The following is a 23,760-nucleotide window of genomic DNA, read 5'->3' on the forward strand; positions in this document are numbered from 1 at the left end:
TAATTTTATCGGTCAAGCAGTGAGACTCAATAGCCCATTAATAGACAATATCCCCTGGAGTTATCAAGGACGAATCATGAGGGAGATAAGGAACACTGCCCAGCCTGTTTTTAACAGATTATGAGGATGGTGAGAGAATACATGCTTTTGGGTAACCTTACACTGTAACCTAAGACAGGGGGGAATGTGGGGTTTATGTGCTGTTTTCTCTTGTTCAAACCACTCCAAGGGGACAGCTCTTGACAGGGCATTGTGGTCTGGGGATCAGGCTATGGAAGACAATCCTGCCAGGTGAGCCAGGGAGCAGTACACAGGAAGCTTGTTCTTACCATGCTAGTGCAGGGCACAAAGGCATGATCCTAACAGTGACACTCTGCTTGTGTTGCTCACCTGGAAAGGCAGCCAAGGTCACCCAGCCAAGCCTACTGAGCCAACAGGGGATCAAGTTGAACTCTATTATAATTTTGGCATGTTGGCCAAGGCTCCAGGGAAGCAGCTATCTGGAAAGTTGCTTCCCATTGGACACTGAGCTTGCCACAGTGTCATTTCCTCCCATACTGTAGGATACCATAACAAGGGGCAGCTTGTCCACATTTGTTCCTTAGGCCAGCCCCGTCATGCTGCACACCTGACAGCTACTTACATCTCCCACTCTGGAAGACAACTGCATCAGAGACTTCACAGCTCTCCTGGGAAAATCTACTGCAGGACTTCTCTAGTCACAGGGCTCGCCTACCATCCTTCTTTTCTTCCCTTAAGCCTCAGGACTAGCTTTTCCTTGAAGGCAGAAGAAGCCTGAGCACCAGAGGGTAGCTTAGAGCCTCTCTGTCCACCATCCTTGGTACGTGCCAGCTTTTGCCTGAGCCAGCCGTGCCTGCTTGCTGGGAGGAATTCCGGTATCTTGAAATCCGACAGTTTACTCAGCAGCTGTGTGCTGTGTCCCTTTCCTGGATTTTGCAATATGTTCAAATCTGCTATGTGAGATTCATCCCAAGTCATTTGTCTACATTTAAAATTTAAAAGAAAAAAAAGAAGTATATTTAAATTTCTTCTTTGGTTGCATGCACTAGAGTAGCTTATGACCTTTGATAGAAGTCCTGAAATAAACACACGTTTCACTCATGTTCTCTCAGCATGGCAGAGGTGCTGGCACAGAAAGAGCAATGGACATAAAGTGATGCCTTCAGCTACCTCAACACCTTTACAGCCCACTCTGTGTTTTGCTTTAGTCCTCAAGCTCCACTTAAGTAGAAGAAAGCCCTTAGCAAGAGTATGTAGGTAGGTAGGATTTGGGTAGGACCCAGACCTGAGACGTTGCTTTGAAGAGGGATCTTTCACCCTGATTGAGCACAAGGCACAGCACCTGTGGGACAAAGGATTTGAACAGGAATCCAGAGGACAGAAGAACTCAGGGAACAAACACTGCTGAGCAAACATTGAAGTAAGCCCACTGAGGAGTTATACAGGGCAAGACCTCAAGCTGGGGTAACTGACCTGCCCACTCAATTTCCTGCCCACAATTAGTGCTAACTGCAGCAATTCCACCTGTTTGCAGAGTTGTATTCTGACTTTGTCAGTCTGCTTTGCCCACAGCACCTGTGCTATGTGAAAGGAGCCAGTAGCAGCTCAAAACTTGAGGGAGATGTAGCAGGTGTCTAATGAAGTTCAGTGTCCCTCAGAGCACAGAAGAGCATAAGAGATTGGAGGAGCCGTGAAAACGGCATCAGGATTGTTATGGGGTAGAACACACAATGGATAGAGGCTGATGGGGCTGGGCTTGTTAAAAAAAAAAAACAAGAACAAAAAAGAAAGAATATTTTATTTCAAATGCTGGTGTGTGTCAATATTGCACCTAACAGAAATATCTAGAGCAATACACTTGCAAGGGATTTTCCAGTCCCAAGCCATACACAATCCAGAACAAGATATGCAAAATAGTGACTGTGCACATATATTTATTCTGTTGAGAAGAATGTACAAATAAAACTAAAGTGAAGTACAATCCTTATGAAGCAAAGCCTCTCTTTAATAAGCTGCTCTGATCAGATAAGGCCATTTTGTGGAACATACTGTTATTTAGCATCAAACATTGACTAATTAATTGTGTTTCAGCTTATGCCATGCAACATCTTCTGCTCCCTTAATATTCTGAACACATCTAAACGTAGAAGCTATATGGCTCCAGTATGGGCAAACTCCCTGCTAAGTCAGATGACTGCAATATGAGGATTCACTGACACTCATTGTTCCTGCTTTCATCATGACTAGTGACTATTCAGAACATGTTTAGGAGCCTCTGGTAGAAGCACTTGTGTCAACAGCAACCAAAATGGCCATTGATAAATAATGAAAAGAAGCCAAAGACACCAGTCAGCAGCCTTTTTGCTTGGGGCAATTCCCTCATTCAACCAATTCCAAACACCTTCACAGCCCACAGAGATGTGCATTAAAGCCAGGAATAATACAAATGGAAGCAGACCATAACTATAAGGAATCAGAGCTCAAAACAAACTTAGCAGATGTGCAGAAAAAGGAAGTTTCCATTACCAATCCTGCACCTTTTCAGCCAACAAGAAGGATCAAGGCATATACCACCCCTACAAAGTCATGACTTTTCTTACCCAATGCAAGAACCGGGACAGTTTGGTATAGACACCATATTTTCCTTTCCTTGCACATCCTTCACCCCAGCTAACAATTCCAGTAACAAAGTAAGTATCCTTATATCTGGTCACATGGGGGCCACCACTGTCTCCTTGGCAAGCATCCTTTTGCTCTGTCTCATAACCAGCACAGAACATGTTCTCAGTTATGGCTAAGTTAGTGGATTGCTTGCAAGTGTTCCTATTAACATAAGGAACTTCGAGCACCTTCAGTTTCTTGGATCTTCGTCCACCTTCAAACTCACGCCCAAAGCCACTGACCCTCCCAGATTTTTGGTTCATCAGAACATCATTAGCAAAATCTGCTTTGGGGAGACACGCTGCGATGACGTACTCCGAAAATCTGATAGGTTCCTTCAGCTTTAATAAGGCGATGTCATTGTCGTAAGTCTCAACAATAAATTTGGAATGAACAAGTATTTTCTCCACAGTATGCACTGATTCAGACTGCTCTGTCTTCTCTCTGTCTACTTCACCTGTATAAAAGTATTCAAAGGGACATTAATATGGAGAAAGTATAAGAATTTAAGAACAATCTGGACAGAGGAAGAGAGCAGTATATTCATTCTGAGCCCTTTGCCCAAGACTTTAGATCACAGAAGGAAACTATAAACAGGTATGCCAGTATTTCTCAGCAGCAACTGGACCAGCTTTGATACTAAGATTTTGATACTAAGTCTATGGAGATTTTGTACCAGTTTACAAAAAGGCATAAGCTGATTCAGCTAAACTAATGCAACCTTGTGTGGATGCACTTACAGAGGCTTGAACCTGGCTTAGAGAAGAGAACATGGTCTGGACTACAAGAGTGCAAAGATGAGGCTGTGTTGATCCTGTGCCTTGGCTCAAAAGGGAAGCAATGATAAATCGGAGTTTGCTCCTTTGTGCTCTACTCAACGAGTCATAGGTTTCCTGAGAGGTCCTGCAGGAATAAATCTAGATGCTTCTGAAGTGCCAGGAATGATGAGCTTCCTGCAGAAGCACTGCCCTGCTGAACATATTGATAGCCAATATTTCTAGAATATTTCACTGTAATCACTCCCAGCTAGCTGGTAGAGAAGAAAGAAGGCACCATTGTCACCTTCCACATCAGCTGCTCCTGCTGTTACAAAGCAGGATGCTCACAATAACAAGAAATTATAAAGAACAGCAAAAAGGTAACCAACCTTAATGAATCATGAGTACATCTCACGGGAGATTTAAGGCACAGAAGGTTAGGCACAACAGATACTCCTACCTCAGAGGAGGAAAAGAAATAAATCACTCACCAACAACAACTTTGATTTCTTTGGATTGGTTTATGCAGTGGGCTGCAGTAAGTATAAAATTTTCATTCAGAATAGTTCCACCACAAAACTCTTCTCCTTCCTCATCTAACAGAACAGCCTGGGAAGCAAAAACAGTAAAGGCAGAAGGAAGAATGCTGTTTAATGTCTGTGAGCTATAATGAGCTGACTGATTTCTCTGCACACTGTAGAGATGCTTCTTACTGCAACATGTACATGGCCCTCCAAGTCTCTCCTGGTACTGAATTCCCAGATGCAGAGGCTACTGATTGACTTCTACTGCTACAGAGTCTTGATTGGCTTGATGTGAAGTTAACATTTGGCTTCCACATGACCTCACTCCCAGTGCTGAGCAATGTCCCTCAGGCACTGACTGACTGAGCAGGCAGAGTGCAGACTCTGCATCACCCCTTGGACTTACCCCCCCAAAGAATGTCCCAAATGCAGCAATTCATTTTGGCTGGCCCAAACTCAAGAGTAGAACTGAGCTATAAGGATGTATTTGTGAAGCAAAACGCTGGCTTTATCTGCCTTATCACCCTGCTCTTGGGTGTGCTGCCTGAGTGGATGGTCTCAGACAGAACCAAAATGTAACCTGCAAAAACGACCCAAAAGTCCTCTCTGGGGACAGGATAGGTAGTTCCATCTAAAATGATTCAAAGCCTTTTGTTTGACACCGTGAGGCTGCAGTTTGCAGAACAGCACATCCAAGTGCCCAGGGTCACACAGTTCAGCTACGTCTCCTGCCACTGGCACGCGACACGGGTCACGTTCCGAAGGCAACCAGCTGGAAGGATCTTCCCTCAGAGACACACTCTGCCCACATGCAGGACAAAACCCCCTCCATTTACCTGCCATGGGCATTGGCCAGGACGACACTCATCCCCTCCAACGATCCTGGTATCAACATATGGAGTCTTGCTGCTTGTTCTGTTGTCAGGTGGTGGGGTTGGGCTTTCTGTGGTAATTACAAAGTACTCCTCTATACTAGTTTCATTTGCAGGAGGGTCTCCTTGATCACTTGTTCCATTGCTATAGTCAGCAGGTGAAAGAACAGATCTTTTTTTCCTTGCCACAAAAACTTTTCCACAAGGATATTTTACTGTAAAGAGAAGAACACTAAAATTGATGATGGACAGAAACACCATAAGCATAAGAGAATACTTTATTGAAATTCCAAGGAAACACATTGAAATAACATGGCTCATTAGAGCAATTCATAATTTATTAAAGGATATAAGAACAGCAGCATGACCACATGTTTGATACCTCCGACCAGTCTTTTTATAAGAGTGCAAAAAAGTATAGGTGTAAGTATCACTAATTATAATTATCTAATGTTTTCAGTTTCTATAAAAAAGAAATGTTTTTAAAAGGAAAGTTTTGCAGTCTGCCATTTTCTGTGGCATTTAAGTATTTAAGAAAATGATTCATTACTCAATTACTTTTCTCCTGACAACAGTGGAATTTACTGAGGTAATTTGCTGAGAAGCACCTTGCAAAGGGTTGAAAATCACCTAGATTTGATCCAATCCATCACAGAACCTCACAAATGGAAATCTTTCGAAATATAAATCAGTTAGCCTCACTCTTGAGTCTGTGTCACGTAGGACACTGGGGGTTCAAAAGACATTCTTCAAATGTAAACCAAGACATTCCTTAACTGGGAAACAAGTCTCACCACCACTGCTATTGGTTTGTCCCATGGTTTCATACCTGTTGCAACACAGTGTTTGCCATCCTCTGCCAGAACATACCCATCTGCACAGGAACACACTACATCCTTCCGTCCATCTCTCCTGACGCTGCAGAACTGCTCACAGTCCCCGTTGTTTATTCTGCAGAACTTTGGTATGACTATAAAAGACACGGTGGGAGAAAAACTCTACATAAACACTGCCTTCACAGAAGATCTGGAAGTTCTCTGAAATAAAATACAGGATCTGTATCTCCACCTGCCAAGCCCCTGAAACACCTTATAGGAATAACTGGTGTGAGTGCTGAACATCAGCTTGTGCCTCACAAAGCACCTGCATCCAGCACTCCAAATGTACTTGCCAGGTCAGAGTGAGCCCAGTGCCCACTGCATGGTGAGCTCAGAAAAGCAGAGACAAATTGTCAGGGGAAGAATGAACAAAGCACTAACAGAGAACATAACCATGCAAGTCCTCACACCATTCCTCCCTCCTGACCTAAAAACTCAACTCCTCATCGCTCCCTTGGTCCTCTGACTGAACCTCAGTTCCACACTCCCACTCTTACTTCTGGACTAAAGATATTCCCTCCTGTGGCAAGGTCATGGTGGCAGCTCCATGCCACAGAAGTGAGCCCCAGGAAGGATTTCCATGCAAAACATGCTTCCTTGCAAAGCTCCCTGGGAAGTTCACTGTTGTGGTTCTCTAAAGCAGAAACTTACCAAATTCACAGTTCTTGCCTTGATAACCATCCAAGCACGTGCAAGTGTAGGAACCAATTCCATCTTTACAGTGGCCACCATAGTGGCAAGGATGCGAACTGCATTGGTTCCCATCTACAAAAACAAACCAAACCCCAAATTATTTGAAGTGTGCAATCATTTTCAGTGAACACAGAAGGGCTTTTCGTTTTCTTAAGCCATTTTTCATCCTGTCTTTTGAAATATAGGTTTTGTGAGTTACCACATTCCAGATGGAATAAACAGTATAAATGCAATCATTCCAAACCTGCAATGATTCATCTACATATCCTCAGTTTTGCAATCTCTTTTTAGTGGCCACTGTATTATGATGCATTCATAAGCCTTTTTTTTGTGGGGTGGTAAAGAGATTAGCTCAGTTGGTTAGAGCATGGTGACGATACGGATCGAGTTGCAGATTTGATCCCTCTATGGGCCATTCATTTAAGAATGATCAATGACTCAGTGATGTTTTAGGGTCCTTCAATCTCAGAATATTCTTTGATACTGTGATTGTGGTCTGAATATACATACAGTGACACCTGTAAGAGGTGATAGGACATTTCTTCATTGTAATTACTGCCTAAATATACTGAACTTCTGGCCCCTTGCGTTTCCCTATAGTTTTTGTTTCATATAAAACGCAGGATATCCAGAAAAATGATGCTTGATAATTTGCTGCCTTAGATAACTCGTTGTTATCCCCCTATTTTACCACTTGTTCTGCCCCTCTTTAGAGCAGCTGCCACATCAATGTTCACAGCAGAAACAACATGCAAGAAGCTACTCATCCTATCCATGCTCCCCGTGTGGTATTTCTGGACCATGACCTCATCTGCTACAGCTTTGCCTGTCACAGGGAAGAGTTGCTGGGCTTTGTGTACTGCACCCACACATCAAGATCCCTTTTCTACCTGCATGTGGCGAAAACCAATAGCTCTCCAAATGCTCCAGCCATGGAGGCTCTAGAAATGGATGTCCATGCTTAACAGAGGGAAGACAAGACCACTATTAAAAAAAAAAACAAACAAAAAAACCCAGACTGAAGGCCTACATCATCTGGTTTCTGTCTCCTCGGCAGTGCCACAGCACTCTATTCTGTAGTGGTCTTAGCTAAGCAGCATCCTACTGTTAGAAAACATACTTATTCAGTCTTACCCTACACTGTAGTTGCTTCTGTGGTAATGAGTTTTACATCAATATTGCACGAATTGCAGAATCCCATACTAAAAAGGGAAGCAAGAACAAATTGTTGTAGTAACTTGGCTGAATGTATGTGCGGTTTTCAATACTTCTGAACACCTATAAAGCATTTGTGGTTTAAAATGTATGAAAACTAACGTTTCTGTGAAGAGCATTGGCACTGATACTCTGCTGCTTGTATTCTCAGAAGAAAATGGTTTGACATATTCCAATCCTGTTTACTTTAACACTGACACAGCCTTTGCTTGAAATTTTAGTCTGTAGGTTGCAGAGTTCATCCCCTGCTTAGAGGATTGTGAAAGTCTATGTCTTCTTCATGGCAACAGTCTTCACTTTCCTGCAGATTCCAAAAGACAAAGCTGAGCTGTCTTTGGTCAACATTTTGGAGGTACTCTTCCTAGTGTGCAAACTAGGCATATACTTTCTGGAGAACATGATATCAAACACTAATAAATTAAAAAAACTGTCCCTGCACAGTGCTTACAAACACTAGAACCTTAATAAATAAAACTCACATATTTAGATAAAAAAACAGAAAACTGTTAGGTAGTATCTGCTGGTCTACTGGCATATATTTCCTTGAATGCCAAACAGTTCTGTAAAAAGCACGAACAAAAAGTGCTCTTTAAGACAGGAATCAACAACACTTTGGCATGGAAGGTGACAGGAAACTGGCAAATGACTCTGCAATGCAATTTAACTTTGTGTTGCTCATGGCATTTAAGAGACACCCTCATCTGTGGCTTTGCATCTTGAATTGTCCCATCTGGCGCCACCCCACTGAAGGAAAACCATCTAGCAGTCCCACACACAGTTTCTGCTCCTCACTGTCCTTTGCATGCAAAGGACCACTGTTCTTTTTTTGAGAGGACAAAGGTCAGCCCAGCAACTGGAGACAGCTGAACCTTGCCTTCAAATGAAGCAATTGGGTTCAAACAACAGCAGGCAGTAAATAAGATTCCTTTTTCAGAGGAAACACAACATGAGGGTGCCCCAGAATGAAAAGAGAAGAAGCAAGGGAGCAGGAAGGGGTTACTTAAGAGATGCATCCTTTCAAACCTTGCAATAAGGAAGCTTAATCTCCTAAACAAACACAGAATGTTTCTTACCTACATAGATGTTCCAGAATTCCTCCTACAGGTAAGTGTGGGAAATGGAGAAAAAAAAAGAAATAGAGCTAGATAAGAATTACTGAATTTCTCAGAAAAATATTAGACTTTTCATACACAGGATACTTGCAGCTAACAATTGCTAAAGGAAATATTTACATACACCGATACATACAGTGCCTGGCAGCCCACCATTACCATTTAATCACTTAAAACCATATGATCCACATACATATATATATATATATATATATATATAGTGCCCAGCTCTACACAAAAAAGTTTCACGTATTTTTCAGAAACATCTGAAACTCCTTAGAGTTTTTTCAGTGTGACCCGTTCAGCATAAACCACTTGATTTCTTGCATAAGTATCTTTCCACCAGTTTTGCCTGAATTTACTTACATTCCTATAATGCCAAATTTTCAGCCTTGATCCCCACCCCAGACTCCCATCAATCAGGACCTCACAAACCCTGACATTTAAAAGTATTTTGTCTGATTTGTGTTCTCCTTTCTGTCTGCACTGAGGTCTCCAGGATGCTGTCTGTCCATGACAGTCCTTTCCAGTGACATCTGGTCACCAGGCAGAACAGGTTGTGCTGGCTCTGCTACAGCTAAGTCAACAGTTATGGTCTGAAGTTCACTGGCGAAGCACCCATGACTCCCCACCCAAGACACCTCAGGGCCACTCCAAGAACATTCTGGCCATCAAATAACACTAAAGGGAAGTGAATATGGCCTTAGCTCCAGTTTAAGGGTAGTTCTAAACAGCAATATAGGTACAGTCTATGTCTGTAATACCACTTTTTCTACTTACTCCAGTCCACACAGCTGCCCCATCTCCTTAATTTTCCCTTCAGCTTGGGAACAAATTTTTGTCTAAAGTTAAGCCATTGGAGTAGGGCAGGTGATATAAGAGTCACACAAACTTCAATCCAGTCAAATTTAAGGCATTAAGGCATGTTCACAGTATACATTCTCTCAATTCAGATAGAGCTACAAAATTACAAGCAAAACTGCTTAAAATAAGTTCAGTGAAATTCTCTCATGAGGTTCCATGTCAGCATTTGCCTTCTCAGACTTCCCATGGGCTGCCTTGACTACAGTCATGGCACTTATGTAACCCAGATAGGGTGAATGTATTTTCAACACTGATAGCAACAAAGCCACTGAATGTCAAATAACTTCCAATGGCAGTTAAACAGATCAGAACAGGTAAAAGAATGGCAGATTTAACATGAGCTGGCCATGCAAGAGCTAAATTAAGACTGTTATGGGATGATTATTGCCTTAGCAATTCTACCCAAAATCAATCACTATTTGTTCTTTGTGTTAAGTGATTGGGAACAACTTGTGAGTTTTGATGCACAGCTGAAAGGACTTGAATAGTAGTTTTTAAACATGAAATATATAGACCTATGTTTCATATTAGTTCATCCTTACAGTTTTCTCCTGGTCTTCAAAAGCTTCTCTTGCTTCTTCTTTTGAGCAGCGCTCCTCATTGCATTCTCTTTCAATATTCCCTTTCTTAAATTCCTCTAAGAAAGAGTTAGCACGTTTTGTCCTTTCCAAAAAGTTGTCGGCACTTTGTTTCTTGATGAATACTAGATAACAGAGAAAAATTATACAGGTGTGTAACATTTGATGGTGGAAAAGTCATGACAAATGAGTGAAGTAGAAACAAAGCCAAAACAGACCACACCACCTGTACACAACATTACCTGTGAGGTTAGTCACCACATAGGCTGATACATCCCAGGGTCTCTGGGAGAAGTCTCTCTGAGAATAAGTAGCCTCAGAGCAAAATGTAGGACCCCAAAATTCTCTCCTACTATTTTTAATCTTGAAAAGGTCGCCAATGAGGGCTTATATTCCTGCTGTTCCTGCTCAAGACTCATTCTTGAATGGAATGGCTGTCCCATAATGCTGGGGAGATTACATTCCTTGATTTGTTTTTAAAGCTGACCACCAGGTAACACCACTGGTCTGCTCCAGCGGCTTGTGCTGCAGAAACTAAATGCCACTCAAGATGCAGCAATGTATCTTCTAGCAGCTGAAATCCCATTGCACTGCCCTGGGATCTTCCTGCCTTCTTAACAGCACCTCCCAATTGCCTGTAGAAATGCTCCTACCTTCCTGATTTATGTGCATGTAGAACTAAGGCAGCTGCTTTCTAAGATTTTACAAAGAGCAGGAGTAAATGAACATCAGCTTTAGCAGGAAAGTGCAGACTGAAGTCAGTTTGCTGAGTTGTTTTATTTTTTAAAAGCTTGTTGTTACAGAAGCCTGAAACTTGCTGCCTTCAAGTTGAAGATTCAGGTAGCTGTTGATTTCAACCGGAGGATCAAAGACATGAGATCGTTAAACTCATTACAGGCAGTTGTCTCTGTGAACAATAATAGCATTACTCTTCAGTTTCTTGTGCATAGGTCACCAGGCAGGAAAAATAAAAACAACAATAGAGTAAATAAGTTGCCAATTACCCTGTGCAGAGTATATGTTTTAGGAAAATGTGAAGAGTTTGGAAGTTAGCATTTAATCAAGTTCTATCACTTGGAATTTACACTGAAGAAATACTTTCCAATCACAGGCTGGAGTGTGGAAGAGTGTGCTACAGATGTGACTTAAGGGACAATGGCTTATGCTCACTGGGAGGCCTGCATATTCCTTTTGGAGCATTCTTCATGCAGCTTAATTATTCAATGATAAATAAACTTGCTAATAGTAATTATACACCCTAATATCTTCCAAGTGAGCACAGAAGACACTTATTCTGCTTTCACTGAAATTGGTGGATCATCCATAGCGAGACAGGTTCTGTTTGTGTTATTTATATTAAGCAATCCCACGCGTAATTTGAATCTCCCCTTATTTGGAAAACGCTCCTCTCAAGCAAGGCTTACAGAAAGTAATTTTAACTTGCAGCTCAGCGACTGTTAGTTCATTCACCCACTATCTTATTTGCCCTTAAATCCCTTTCTCCAGCGACAGGAAAGTGACAGGACGCAGCCGGTGGGGTTATCACCTCTATATTCCTTTGCTTTCACGCCACCCACATAAGCGGATGTTGTTGTGAACTTGATAGAGCCTCTTTCTGAGGCTGCTCGTTCTTTTTCCAAGCTCTCCATCATACTTCTTCTTTAGAGACATCAAGGAGCAACAACCGTTGGTCAACAGAAGCAGGATATTCCCAGAAATATGCCAAAGACCTTGTTTTAAACCCCAAGCAGTCAGACTCACTGAAGGAAGAGTTAACAGCTTTTGAAAAGTTATTTGCTGATGCTGCAGGACCTGCTCCCGCCGTGCCCCAGCTCCTCCACAGCCAAGCGCATCCAGCCAAGTCTTGGCCAGGTTTCCCCTCACACACGGGAGCGCCTCGGGCTGCACCTCAGGGCAGCTCTCCTCCCGGTGCGAACGGCGGGCAATCCCTCTCCTACACCCCCGAGATGCCCCCAGAGCTCAGCTCCCCAGAGCTCAGCTCCCCGCTTTATGGCGGTGTGCGAGGTCGGCACAGGTGCTGACAAGCCCTCAGCCCTGTGGAAACCGAACCTGCCGGGACAGACGAGCCGTCGGGTGCCCCCTCCCCTTCCTGGCACGCTCCCGGTGCGCGCCCCCGGCCGCAGCACCGCACCCCCCGGAGACTGTTGGGAAGGGAGACTCCCCGCTCCCGGCAACATGGAAAAGGTGCCGCCTTACCGCCTCCGTGGGCGCGGGGCTGGGCGGGCAGCGCGGCGCAGAACAGCAGCAGTAGCAGCAGCAGGCGGCCGGCCATGGCGGCGCCGGCGATGGCGCTCCCGGGGCCGCGCCGGCGGCACGGACGGGACGGGACGGGACTGCCGGGAGCCGAAGTCTTCACCCCCTCGGGCGGGGTGAGACTGAAGCCGCGTTGCTTCACCCTGCCCAGAAATAGCGGAAGCGCCGGGACAGGGTGGACAGCCGCGGCGGGATGAGGCTGCTCCTTTTTTTTGTTTGTTGTTGTTCTTTATTTTTTTAAAGCCCAAGGCAGCGTGTGGGGTTTGTTTTTAACTATACTTTTTATTTTGGAGGAAGGGAAGTGAGTCGTCCCCTCAACAAGCTGGCGTGGCCCCAGCCCGGCGCTGGGCAAAGCCGGGCTCGCAGCCCACAGCCAGCCCTGGCCGCTGCCAGCCCTGTGTCCTGTCCACATCCAGCACTGGATGGAACCTGCTGGCTCCATGGACCAGTGACCTCGGCCGGAGGAAACTGGCCTCGATCTCCACTTTCTTGTGGGGAGTTCACAGTGCGCTGCTGAGGCCACGTCTGAGGTACTTCCAGAACCAGCCATCAGGTCTCCTTCATCTCCTCGGCTTTCCTAAGCAGGCTGCTATATTAAAAATATAATCTAAAACCCAGATTTGTTTTGAAAGAGTCACTTTGTGCGGCAATTATTTGTACTGTTCTCCTTCAGCGTTTTACCCTTTTCCAGCAAGATGGTTTGTTTATAAATGTCAGTATTTTCACTGGAATGTTACAGAGGAGAAATCATCTTGTGGATCATGGAAAACACAAACTATTCTACCTTGAGGGGTCGTCATGGATGGTTTTACAGTGCCGAGTACCTGATCTAAGTGAAAATGAGGCTTTATTTGCTGGTCACTACTCACAGTCACCTTTCTCCTTGAGACTGGACTCTTTAGGAGTAAGGAGAACCTCTAGTGCATGTGTGCATGTATAATGTGACATCTCTTGTTTTTCAGGTCTCTGAAATTTGCTACCTTTCCTAGTTCATTTCACTATGTAAATGAACAATAAAACTTCCTTCTCTGTCGGTAAAACACGTTATAGGATGTTCAGTATTGCATGGTATATGTACCATACGATGACAATGTTTTCCCCTTATAATAGAGTATGAGCAATTATGTCCTGCTTGCTGATAAGCTTTTGTGATTGATATGATATTCTGCATTATTTGAACAATCTAGAGCATAAATTCTGCATGAAATATAAACTGTTTTCTAATCTCCTGGTTCAGTTTTCCTCACCTTTTCAGTGTTTTCATGCTAAGGTTAGAAAGTACATTTTTGAGCTGTGTATATTTTCAGAGAGCTTCAGGTTCTATCATTTATGCCTTAAGATTTTAGTGAATGGTCTCTGGTCAGTGATTTGCAGAAGGGTAGACAATTATCCTGTTCTCGTTTCAGATCTCAGGACAGAGAGTACAACTGAGATTATGCTGGACAACTGATAAACATTCCCTTTCATTTGCGCTCTTTGTATCAACAAGCATAGTACCAAGGCAAAGATAAGATTAAATCAGTGGTGTTCTTTACCACTCATAAATACAGGGTTAAATATTGCAGTTACTAGCCTTGCAGCTATAATGCTCGGTGCAAGAAGATTTAAACAAAATTTTCACACCAGACCTGTAAATATGGAATCAACCTTTCCCTGGATTTCTTTTCCTGGAGAGTGTCTGCAGTTCCTCCCCTTCAAATCTCCTTGTTACCATTGCAACTGTGGGAGAAAGCCCCTTCAACATAAGCTAAAAGAAACGCCTTTTCTATTTTTGTTTCTGCTATTTCATCATTATATTGCAGGATCCATAGCATAGGAAGTTATGAAAGCCAGAAGCATCTGTTCAAAGGAGATTGGACACAATTATGGACAACACATTCATTATGACTGTTCGATCTAATACAACTTCTGGCTCAGGAAGTCTGTACTTCACTGATTACCAGAAGCTGAGAGTAGCTGGAGGAAGGCTTATGGTCTGCATGAGGTTTTGCTGACAGTCTCTCTCAGCATCTAGCTCTGACCTTTAGCAGAAATGGATGCAGAACAGGAGGGACATTGTGTTTGATTTGTTATGGTCATTCTCTGCCTGCTTGACAAGATACACAAGTTTACAAACAAAACTGAGAGGGAAGTTATTTTATGTATTGAAGTAGCCCTTAGGCTCACTTTAATAGTATTGTGGGTATGGCCTGTATCAAATATCTAAGATAATGAAGGAATCCTTCAATGGGAAAACAGTACAGAAGGATTGGGGGGCAACCTGGAAATGCTGTGGCTCAACATCCCTAGTCCATGTGCTTCCTCAACCAGTCGATGTATTTGGATACCCTTGTATAAACCCCATAGCTGCCTTCAACAGCACAGCCCTTTCCCCAGCTGACAATCCCAGTCAGAAACCAAGTGTTCTTGTACCGTGTAGCATGAGGACCACCACTGTCTCCCTTGCAGGAGTCCTTAGCCCCAGACAGGTCTCCTGCACAGAACATATTCTCTGTAATATTTAAACCGGTCTCCTTTTCACATTCTTGTGTCTTTACACGTGGCAAATCAACTCTCATTAGAACAGAAGAGGTGGCACCTCCATCTATTAGGCGTCCCCATCCGCTTACTGTGGAGAACTTGATGGTGGACAGTTCAAACACAGCAAACCTTTTCTCAGGCAAACATATTGGCACCACGTAGTCAGTGAGATTCACCGGTGTTTCCAGGTTCAAGAGGGCAATATCATTATTGACTTGCCCATTTATGTATTCTTCGTGAATGATCATCCTGGCGACTCCACTTTCTTGCTCAGTTTTCTCATCAACATTTATTTTGTGTTCACCTGAAAAGTTATTAATTGCAGGCCATGTCAGGTAGTTCCTTGATTCTTTGGAAGTTTGAGGATATAGGGTGTTTCTAGTCTGACACCTCTAAGGACCAATACCTTGTATTGCCAAAGCCTTGTACTCTGATTTTATCAGGCTGAGAAGCCACCACCTTGATAAGATGAGGAGGGGAAGATACATACCCAGTCTCACCTGAAGCTGTTTAGGGTGAGTATGCTCCAAACAGTGAGCTGCAGTGACCACCCACTCTGGGGAAAGCAGGGTGCCACCACACTTTTCTTTCTGATCCTGTATTATAAGGGCCTGCCAACATAAAGAAAATCTGTCTTGCATCAAATGTGCTTTACATGAATCTCAGCAGAGATGAGTTTCATATTGCTTATTTCTGTCTCTTTATGCAACTATGTTTGACAATACCATGCTGTCTGCATGGAGAACTTAACAAGGGAAGTCTTCCTATGGACATTTTCTCCATCTTGGAATATGGACCCTACATATTATAGCCCAGAGTGTATCCCTGGAAGCTGCAACTAAAATTCTTGCTGGCAGTAAAGTTAAGGAGTAAGGGGTCAGGAGATTGAGACAGCTGTGCTACCACTCTATTCCTATGAAACCAGGCTAAGAAGAAGGTGCCTAAGTGAAACAGGTGGATCTGCTGGCTATTGATGAAGAGGGAATTTGGTTATCAAGACATGGCACTTTTTATGAATTTTTAATGTAATAGATTTAAAGCAATGAATTTAAGATAGTGATTTCATCAGGAAATTAAAAAAATATAATCAGTGAAAAATTTTTGAAAACTCACTTGCCATGGACATTCACCTGGAGGACAGGTGAAACCACCTACTATTCTCCCATGTACAGTTGAATTTTTTTTTGCCAGAACTGGTATTTTTCCACATGGGTATTTCACTGGGGAAAAAAAAAAAAGACAACAACAACAACAACAAAACAAACAAACAAACAAACCCAACCAAAAAAACCTATCAAAACCCAAGCCAGCAAAAGGTAGCAAGTGAGATTTTATTGTACTGAATTCACAGAAAAAAAAAATGTCTTCAGTGAAGCTATGTTAGCTGAAAAACTGATTTCTAGTCTAGGAGCATGGATTCTCAAAAATAATGTAAAGCAGCTCAACAGGTAAGTAGTGGTTTTTTGTTGAGAACAGCCAGAAATGCTCTTACAATTCAAGTTCAGGCCCTTGCAGCATCATTGACATGTAGTCACCCACCATAGGTCTTTGCAAACAACAAACCTGCTTAAGATACACATCAACACAATGAGGTAGGCTGCAGGCTGGAGTGCAGAAGTGACCCTGACAAGTTCTGTAGTCTACACATTTTCCTTGTCCCTGCTGACTTCAAGTCAGTTGTACCAAGTGCACAGCATCCGTGGCAGGGTGAGACAGAAGCTTAATCATGGGGTGAGCATCTTGCTATCCTTTGGGCAGAGCCAAAGATGTCCCAAGAGCAGACACTGCCCTCTGGTGTGCCTCTCGCAGACTACCTTATTTGCTTGTGTCCAGAGCCCGCTGGATTTTTCCAGGCTGCACATCTCTGTTCTGCCTGAGCCAGCATGCGAAGACTGGCAATAAAGACAACCAAATCCTGACTGAACCTGCAGTTAAGCTGTAGTGTAGAGGAAGGCTTGATGTTTTCAGTACATCCTTCACCCAACTGAATTTTCCTGTAAAGAGAAGGTCTGCCCTTGGGGTGCTTGTGTGCTGTGTGTCTGTGCTGTAAGTATACACACTTCTGTCTGGCAGTCACTTCACTCTGTGATAACACTGTGAGGAGGAGTGCTCTTTTTCTACCTCTTTGGGAGCCAGGGTCCTACAGTCTCTGCTGAGCTGCATGCAACATCTCCATGGAGCTCTAAGTACTTCAGCTGACATGAAGACAACATCAAGGTTTTACAGGTACACGCAAAGCATGGAGCAACAGAACTGGTTTTTTGGTGGCAGCTGGTGAAAGATTAAACAGACATAACACCCATAGTCTCTAATGCTGTTCGTAGAGCAACACAAATTTGGGCCATTGTGGGAGATGACAGAAGGACAGTGAGGGGACTGTCAGCCTGGCAGTTACACAGTTGTTTCTACTTGCAACACATGGTTAATTCTATGGCTGTTTTGGTACCCAAGAAGCAAGCAGCAACAAATACATCTGCCTTTCAGGGAAAGATGCACTGAAAAGCCTGTGAGGAATTTTGAATTCTTTGTTCTCAGCTTTTTAACAAAAGCAGCTTTCCCATCACGTGGTATTACAGAATCTGTTAATAAGGGATAAGCACATTAGTAGACATTTTTTTCTAATGAAATTGCTGCTGTTGAGAGCTAGGTTGTCATTACCAGCTCTCTGCATGAGTGCTCCATTGAGGTGTGTGTAGGGGGGCACCACCCCTCAGAATTACTTTGCATGCTCCCTGTGGCTCTGTCCATTGTGTTGTTATGTTCATAATCCCCAGGAGTCTCCTTTTCCCTCTAATAAAGTAATTCAAGTAGGCATCTGCAAAAGGGTCAGGTGCTAGCTCATGTATTGGCAAAAATATTAATTTGCACTACCCTAGTCCCAGTTGAAATTTACCTTGCTGGATGAAAGAAATATCTAGCCATAGTGTCTATAGGAATACCAAAAGTGCATTATTCCTAGCAATTAAGGAAGGAAGGAAGGAAGGGAATAATTTTTTTCCTTGGCCTCTTTCTTGATTCCTGTGCTGAAATAAATATAGTAATAAAATCTAGTCACAACTTCACATTGGACAGACAACAGTAAAACAAATCTACCCCCTAAGTATTTTTCTACTGTGGGTGTAAACTAATACAAAAAAAGGACTTGTGAAGCCCAGAGCCCCTCCAGTTACCGGATGCCTCTCAGCACGACCCCAAATCCCTGACCACCTGCTGCCCTGCTTTATTTAGATCACCTGGTGAGGAGTGAGGAGCTTGTCTCCAGTGCTCACTTCCTTTCATACTGGGCTAGTGGTGAGTGTGCTCCCAAAGGAAGAGACAGGTTCAGCTCCCTCCTAGCTCTGAGCAGGTGGGATAGTCAAATTGAATTTCCCACATTCCAGAGGAGTGGACCTCTGGGACCAGGAAGAAGTCCAAAAGGCTCTCTGCTTAGTGGGCATGCTGACAACTGCTTTTCTGGGGTGGCTAGCTTTCACCAGAAGCTGAATGTACGATTTTGGACTCTGCCCATGGAGAAGAGGTGAGGAGCTGATATCTGAGGGTTTTGCATTGCATGTCCTGACGTGTACACGTTGAAAATTTTTCTTCCAGAAAAAAAGCTTAGACTTAGCATCAGGTTGGTAGTGTCTTACCTTGAGGGATGCAGGACACGCCGTCACTCGCTAACGTGTAATCATCATCACAGAAGCACAGTCGTGTTTTGGACTGCTTGTCAGTACAGTACTGTTCACAGCCACCGTTGTCAAAAATGCACTTCAGATTGTCAGCCACAGCTGAAGTCAGAGAAAGAGCATTTAGGATTCAAGACTTGGATTTTTGTGCTCAACATTGATAATTTGCAATTGGAATGTTGTCAGGAAAGCAAGGCAGGAAAAAAGATTTCTGTGATTTATGCAGAGCAACTTCATGAAAAGCACCTTCCATCAAAAGCTAAGTAGGCCTGGATCTCCAGGGATTAGGGAAGAATAGGCTTTGTTTAAGAAATATATACCTAAAATTAAATCAATCAGCATTTATACAGTACCTGAGCTGTCTCAAGAATGGAGATATTGTAATTGTGTGGTAACCATCATAAAATATGACTGAAAAAATTTAATTCTTTGACACTTTGCCATTTAGTGGGAGAATGCTCTGGGGCAACTGTTGAGAATATCTGCCTTGACTTGATGAGTACCTAGTCTTTGTCCAGACTCTGCATGTTCTGAGGATGTAACACTCAATGTTCAGTGTCCTCTGAAATCAGTGGAAAGGAGTGTTTTAACTTCCTTCCCCACTGGATCCTTACCTTTGGGCTTTGTACTGTGCATATGCAGTGCATGTCTCACATACTGCATGGAGGTTCTAAGTCAAAATAACTTCAGCTTCAGCACCTGAGTAGGAAATAATCCCTCCTTTTCTCTCAGTGCACAAATGCAATTTTTCTTTATTTTCACAAAGTCATTATAGGGCAATAAGTATCTTGCTGCCTTGCAGAGCCTGACTGCTATCTGGTTGGATCCATCATGCAACACCAAAAGCAGTATGAACAGTAAATGTCACAGCTAGAATGATGCAAAATCACAGAATTATAGAATATGCTGAGCTGGAAGGGACTAATGAAGATCATCAAGTCCAAATCCTGAATTATAATCACTGCTAGTATTTATCTCAATGCTTTGCATTTGAATTAATGATTGCATTTTTATTTTGTTGTGCCACAGCTGACCTTTTTCACAGCTTTTGCCCTCATATTCGACGGGACAGCGGCAAACATAATCCTGAAACTGATCATCACAAATCCCACCATTCTGACAGGGGTTGGAGGCACACTGGTTAGGGTCTGTAAAACATTCAGTGTCAGTCCAGCTCACGCAAAGAGCTGCAGCAGTGGGAATGTTCCACAGCTGTTAGAACATCTTGAATGATTGTACCGGAATAGATGAGCCAGAACTCTTCCTGGAAGAAAAAGATGCGAAATTTAATTAAAGAAGAATCAAGTCTTACAGCCCTTGTTGAACAGGATGGATTACAGACAGTCAGAGTGATGCCACTTCTATCTTTATAGTTTGTGACAGTTAATATCCATAAAATATTCTATTTTCTAGATTGTACATTATTTTCATATACTAATAGATAAGGGCCTTGCTTAATGCATATAAATGGGTAATACATAAATAAGCTCTCTATAGCTGAGGTGGGATTGACTGAAAAAAATGTTGCACAATACAATAATTTGAAGTGTTGTCAGGGCAGGTGTTACTGGGGGGTTTGAGGAGATGTCTTAAGAGTATCCATTTTCCCACCATCCTCTAGATGGTTACTGCTTGGGATTGCCCATGCAGTGTGCCCTCCTGCAACTCACTTCTGCTGTGTATCCCTGTAAATAGAAAAGAAAAATGCAAACAGCAGGACACAAAGTGCTTTTTTTAAAATTCTGGTGGCTTAAAGTGTCAAAGCACACTCTTGAGTAGGGAGATTCCTTATGACAATGAGTGTTCACCCAGCCCTGTGTTACTTACTGTCCTTTCAGTATCATGGTAAATCTCTCTTGCTTCCTCATAGGAACACCTTTCTTCTATGCATTCTCGCTCTAGTGACCCCAGTTTTATCTCTTCAAAGAAGCTGTTGGCTCGTCTTTGTCGTTGCAAAATGTTGCTTGCCTCTTCCCGCTTTAGAAAGACTGAAAAACAGTGTCATGTTCTGTTTGTCATACAGCTGTGCTTGCCAAACAGAGAGGATGCGGGGACAATTTCCCCTGAAAGCTTTTCTGCTTCCCAAGCTTTTTCTGAGACACTTTAGAAAATAAATGGGCAGGTGTGAGAGAGTCTCCTTTCTCTGGCCTGCCTCACAGATAAAGTTATAACACAGGAATTTTATAGATCTCGGAGCTTAGAAGAAGATGAAATGTTACAACAGTGGGGTGTGTGTGTGTGTATGTGTATGTTGTATGCATGTCAATGACTCCTAAGATACCTTTGCAGGTCACATGCATCCTACCATCTGCAGCAGTTTCTTATAGCTGTAGCATCAGGAGAGCCTGTGTCACTTTATCAAACACTGTTGTACATGGCACTGGAAAGCTCATGTCATTTTATCTAGCACTGGTATACATGTACAAAAGCTGCTTTTTCTGTACTTGATACAGTCAGTCACAGTGACAGGTGGACCGCAGTCACACCTTCACCCGCAGTCACATATTATCTCACACCCCTCCACTTGTTGGACCTGAAGAACGGATTTATCCCACCACTAGTAGACCACAATTTATGAACCACTGCTTTAAAATATTATCTATCATTTTCTTCGGTGGAAAAGGATATGTTAAGGTGCATAGGAAGGCTGGATAATGCTGACTGCATTTCCTAGTGGAGCCTGTGAATGGCTTCTAGCTCCTGCCATCACCACAGACTATAGCCATGAAGGGGTCTTCTTGTGTGTGCCTACCATGCTTTGGAATGATATTGGGTATGTAGGTTTGATAGCAGGCATCAGCTGAGGTAAATTCCTAGAACTGCATCAACTTGCAACTGGCAGAAGTGTGCACTGGAAACACTGTCATGGTCGCCCTACTGACCTGCTCCTCAGCCCTCAGGATGTAAACACATCACACAACTGTGCTCTCCTAGTATAATACAGGATAAGGTACAAGAAGTCCAAGTGCTGGTGTGTAACTTTGCTCCATGTACTACACAGAAAAAGTATTGAAATTATTAATTTTTCTTTCTTTTTTCCTTTGTCTGCAGGGGAACTTCTGGAGCTTAATGACAGCTTACATTTCAGTGCTTTAACTATTTCACCTCTGCTTGTGGGTAAATTTAGGATTAAGGCTGATGCATATCTCTGCCTTTCCCCAGGACATTCTCTCCAAAAGAGTGGGAGTTATCTTCTACCTGCTGAAAGAGCCCTGAGGGATGCTGAAAGACAGACTTGTGTGTCGTCACCAATATACACCCAATCATAGATGCTGAGAGGGTTTATTCCAGTCTGAAGTGATGTGAGGTGTCTCCATAAACATTTGTCTCTAATTCAGGATATTTGCTGAATTACATGCAGAATAGTGGTAATTTCCCCCTGTATTTCAAAGTTACTTAGAAGAATAAAGTATTGTACTACTGTACAGTGTACTACTAAAGTACACTGAGTTTATCCCTGGGTGCTTCATAAGCATTTGGTCATTATAGGAATTTCATCTGGGTCTTTCTGTCTTGACTTCAGTTAGGCTGTATGCATTTGATATGGCTTTCCTTAAAGGGTTTTAATCAATCTTATACTGCAGATATGTGGCATATGTATCTGTGCATGGGCACAGACTCTGACAGAGGAGCACGCCTGAGCACATGGCTAGGGACGAGCATAAGGCTTAGGATGCCCATCCACTTATTTTTGGCATTATCCACTTATTTGTGTTGGATCACTTCTGACTTTGTTACCTATTTTTCCACCTTTCCCCACTGCAACAAACAATGGCTAATGGGGAATCTGAGAGCACTGGATCTGCTTTATTAATATGGGAGCTGGGTTTTGGACATATACTGAGCAGCTGAAGAGCTACCTCTTCTCTGCCTTCTACTGAAACAGGGTGGATTCTCCCTGCTTTAATTACTCATTGGCTGAATGACAGGCTATTGAAGCTTTGCTTTGAAAAATGTCCCAGTTATGCATGAAATAACAGTAAATCCCAGTTCCTTTCTTCATATAGACAGCTGGTGGTTTGCCTGCTGTCTGTGCACCAAGATAACAAATTAATTTAGCAATCTAGAAGTGCTTTTCCTTAGTTGGCAGAGCAAGTGCATGGAGCCATTGCTGAGAGTAAATTAGAGCTTTAGAATAATGTACATGCACACCAGGAGATGGGACAAACACAGTAGTGCTCAAAACTTGCAGTGGAAATCATCTCAGTAGCAGGAAAGAGGAAAGAGGTCCATTGCCAGTAAACATAATTACAGCTATTTCCTACAACATACCTGCATCCAGAGAAAGAGGGATCAGTAGCAGAAAGCAGAGAAACAAAGCCACATACTGCCTGGAAATCATGATGAACCCTGCGAGCCAGTGTTCTGGTAGTGTATTGACATTTCAGCAAGGACTGTTTGGCCAAAGGGCTCAGCTTCAAAAGCTTGAAACCAGAGGAGGGGCCAGCAAGTCATGGAAACAGCAAAAGATCCATGACAGCCTGGCGAGCTGAGCAGAAGGGCACATGCAAATCCTGCAATGTGCCCTTTTCACAGAAGCAGGGAGTTTGGTTTTGAAGTGTGCTTTCCTGACCCATGCAAAAGCTAAGCTGGTTACACAGGCTGCTACCCTGGGCCTGCATTTTCCATTTAACACATCATTTCCTGAAAATAAAAGAAACATGAATGCTGGGATCCTGTATCCATAGGACAGGAATTAACTTGGCCACATAGCACCATGCAGAGAGCAGTGATGCAGTATTTATCTTGCATCAGCAGACAATAATATATGGCCTTTCATTGCTTTGGAGTATGATTGTGCCACTGGCATCTATTCCCTTTTTTCTATCACCAGTTGAAACTCTGCATTTCTGCCTGAATTTACTTGCAGACACTAATTAACCAGCAAGAGACACCCTACACTGGTTTCCTCCATCTTTGCTGCCAGACCCATGTGGTCTGCACAGGTTGTACCAGCTGGAAGTGGCACTGAGCCTGATCCATTTTTATTTCACTAGGAGCTACTGGGGCTTGAGGGGCCACTCTGCAGGCATTGCTTTATCTGGAACATAAGCAGTCCCCTGATTTAATGGAAATCAATTAATGGCATCAGACTGGAGAGCTGACAACATTCTTGGGGAAA

The 23,760-nt window shown here is 43.1% G+C and overlaps 2 protein-coding genes across 2 annotated transcripts; both read right to left on the bottom strand.

Moving 5' to 3' along the window:
• Window positions 1-1,802: 1,802 nt before the first annotated feature.
• Window positions 1,803-13,570, bottom strand: LOC106858460 (coagulation factor X-like). Its single transcript, XM_088160141.1, has 8 exons — window positions 12,394-13,570; window positions 10,141-10,301; window positions 8,696-8,720; window positions 6,366-6,479; window positions 5,666-5,806; window positions 4,801-5,051; window positions 3,932-4,049; window positions 1,803-3,139 (listed from the first exon to the last, which is right to left on the bottom strand). The coding sequence occupies exons 1-8, from the start codon at window positions 12,467-12,469 to the stop codon at window positions 2,598-2,600; spliced, it is 1,428 nt and encodes a 475-aa protein (XP_088016267.1). The 5' UTR covers window positions 12,470-13,570; the 3' UTR covers window positions 1,803-2,597.
• A 1,015-nt stretch (window positions 13,571-14,585) lies between these two features.
• F7 (coagulation factor VII) lies at window positions 14,586-23,060 on the bottom strand. Its single transcript, XM_014885148.2, has 8 exons — window positions 22,911-23,060; window positions 20,466-20,626; window positions 19,878-19,902; window positions 19,673-19,786; window positions 18,600-18,740; window positions 16,084-16,190; window positions 15,461-15,581; window positions 14,586-15,274 (listed from the first exon to the last, which is right to left on the bottom strand). Exons 1-8 carry the CDS (start codon window positions 22,978-22,980, stop codon window positions 14,736-14,738), a joined length of 1,278 nt encoding a protein of 425 aa, XP_014740634.1. The 5' UTR covers window positions 22,981-23,060; the 3' UTR covers window positions 14,586-14,735.
• Window positions 23,061-23,760: the final 700 nt, after the last annotated feature.

This window comes from Sturnus vulgaris, chromosome 2 (assembly GCF_052056855.1).
Source record: "Sturnus vulgaris isolate bStuVul1 chromosome 2, bStuVul1.hap1, whole genome shotgun sequence".
Lineage (NCBI taxonomy): Eukaryota > Metazoa > Chordata > Aves > Passeriformes > Sturnidae > Sturnus > Sturnus vulgaris.

What these genes read in the sequence shown, in the direction of transcription:
- LOC106858460 (XM_088160141.1), bottom strand. Translation starts at nt 12,469, where the DNA reads ATGGCCGGCCGCCTGCTGCTGCTACTGCTGCTGTTCTGCGCCGCGCTG. An exon ending in ATTCTGGAACATCTATGTAG is followed by an intron (nt 6,480 to 8,695) that starts GTAAGAAACATT and finishes TTGTTTTTGTAG; the next exon opens with ATGGGAACCAATGCAGTTCG. An exon ending in AGAAATCAAAGTTGTTGTTG is followed by an intron (nt 3,140 to 3,931) that starts GTGAGTGATTTA and finishes ACTTTTATACAG; the next exon opens with GTGAAGTAGACAGAGAGAAG.
- F7 (XM_014885148.2), bottom strand. Translation starts at nt 22,980, where the DNA reads ATGATTTCCAGGCAGTATGTGGCTTTGTTTCTCTGCTTTCTGCTACTG. An exon ending in GGGCAAAAGCTGTGAAAAAG is followed by an intron (nt 18,741 to 19,672) that starts GTCAGCTGTGGC and finishes CTCTGACTTCAG; the next exon opens with CTGTGGCTGACAATCTGAAG. An exon ending in CGTGTCCTGCATCCCTCAAG is followed by an intron (nt 16,191 to 18,599) that starts GTAAGACACTAC and finishes TTTTTTCCCCAG; the next exon opens with TGAAATACCCATGTGGAAAA.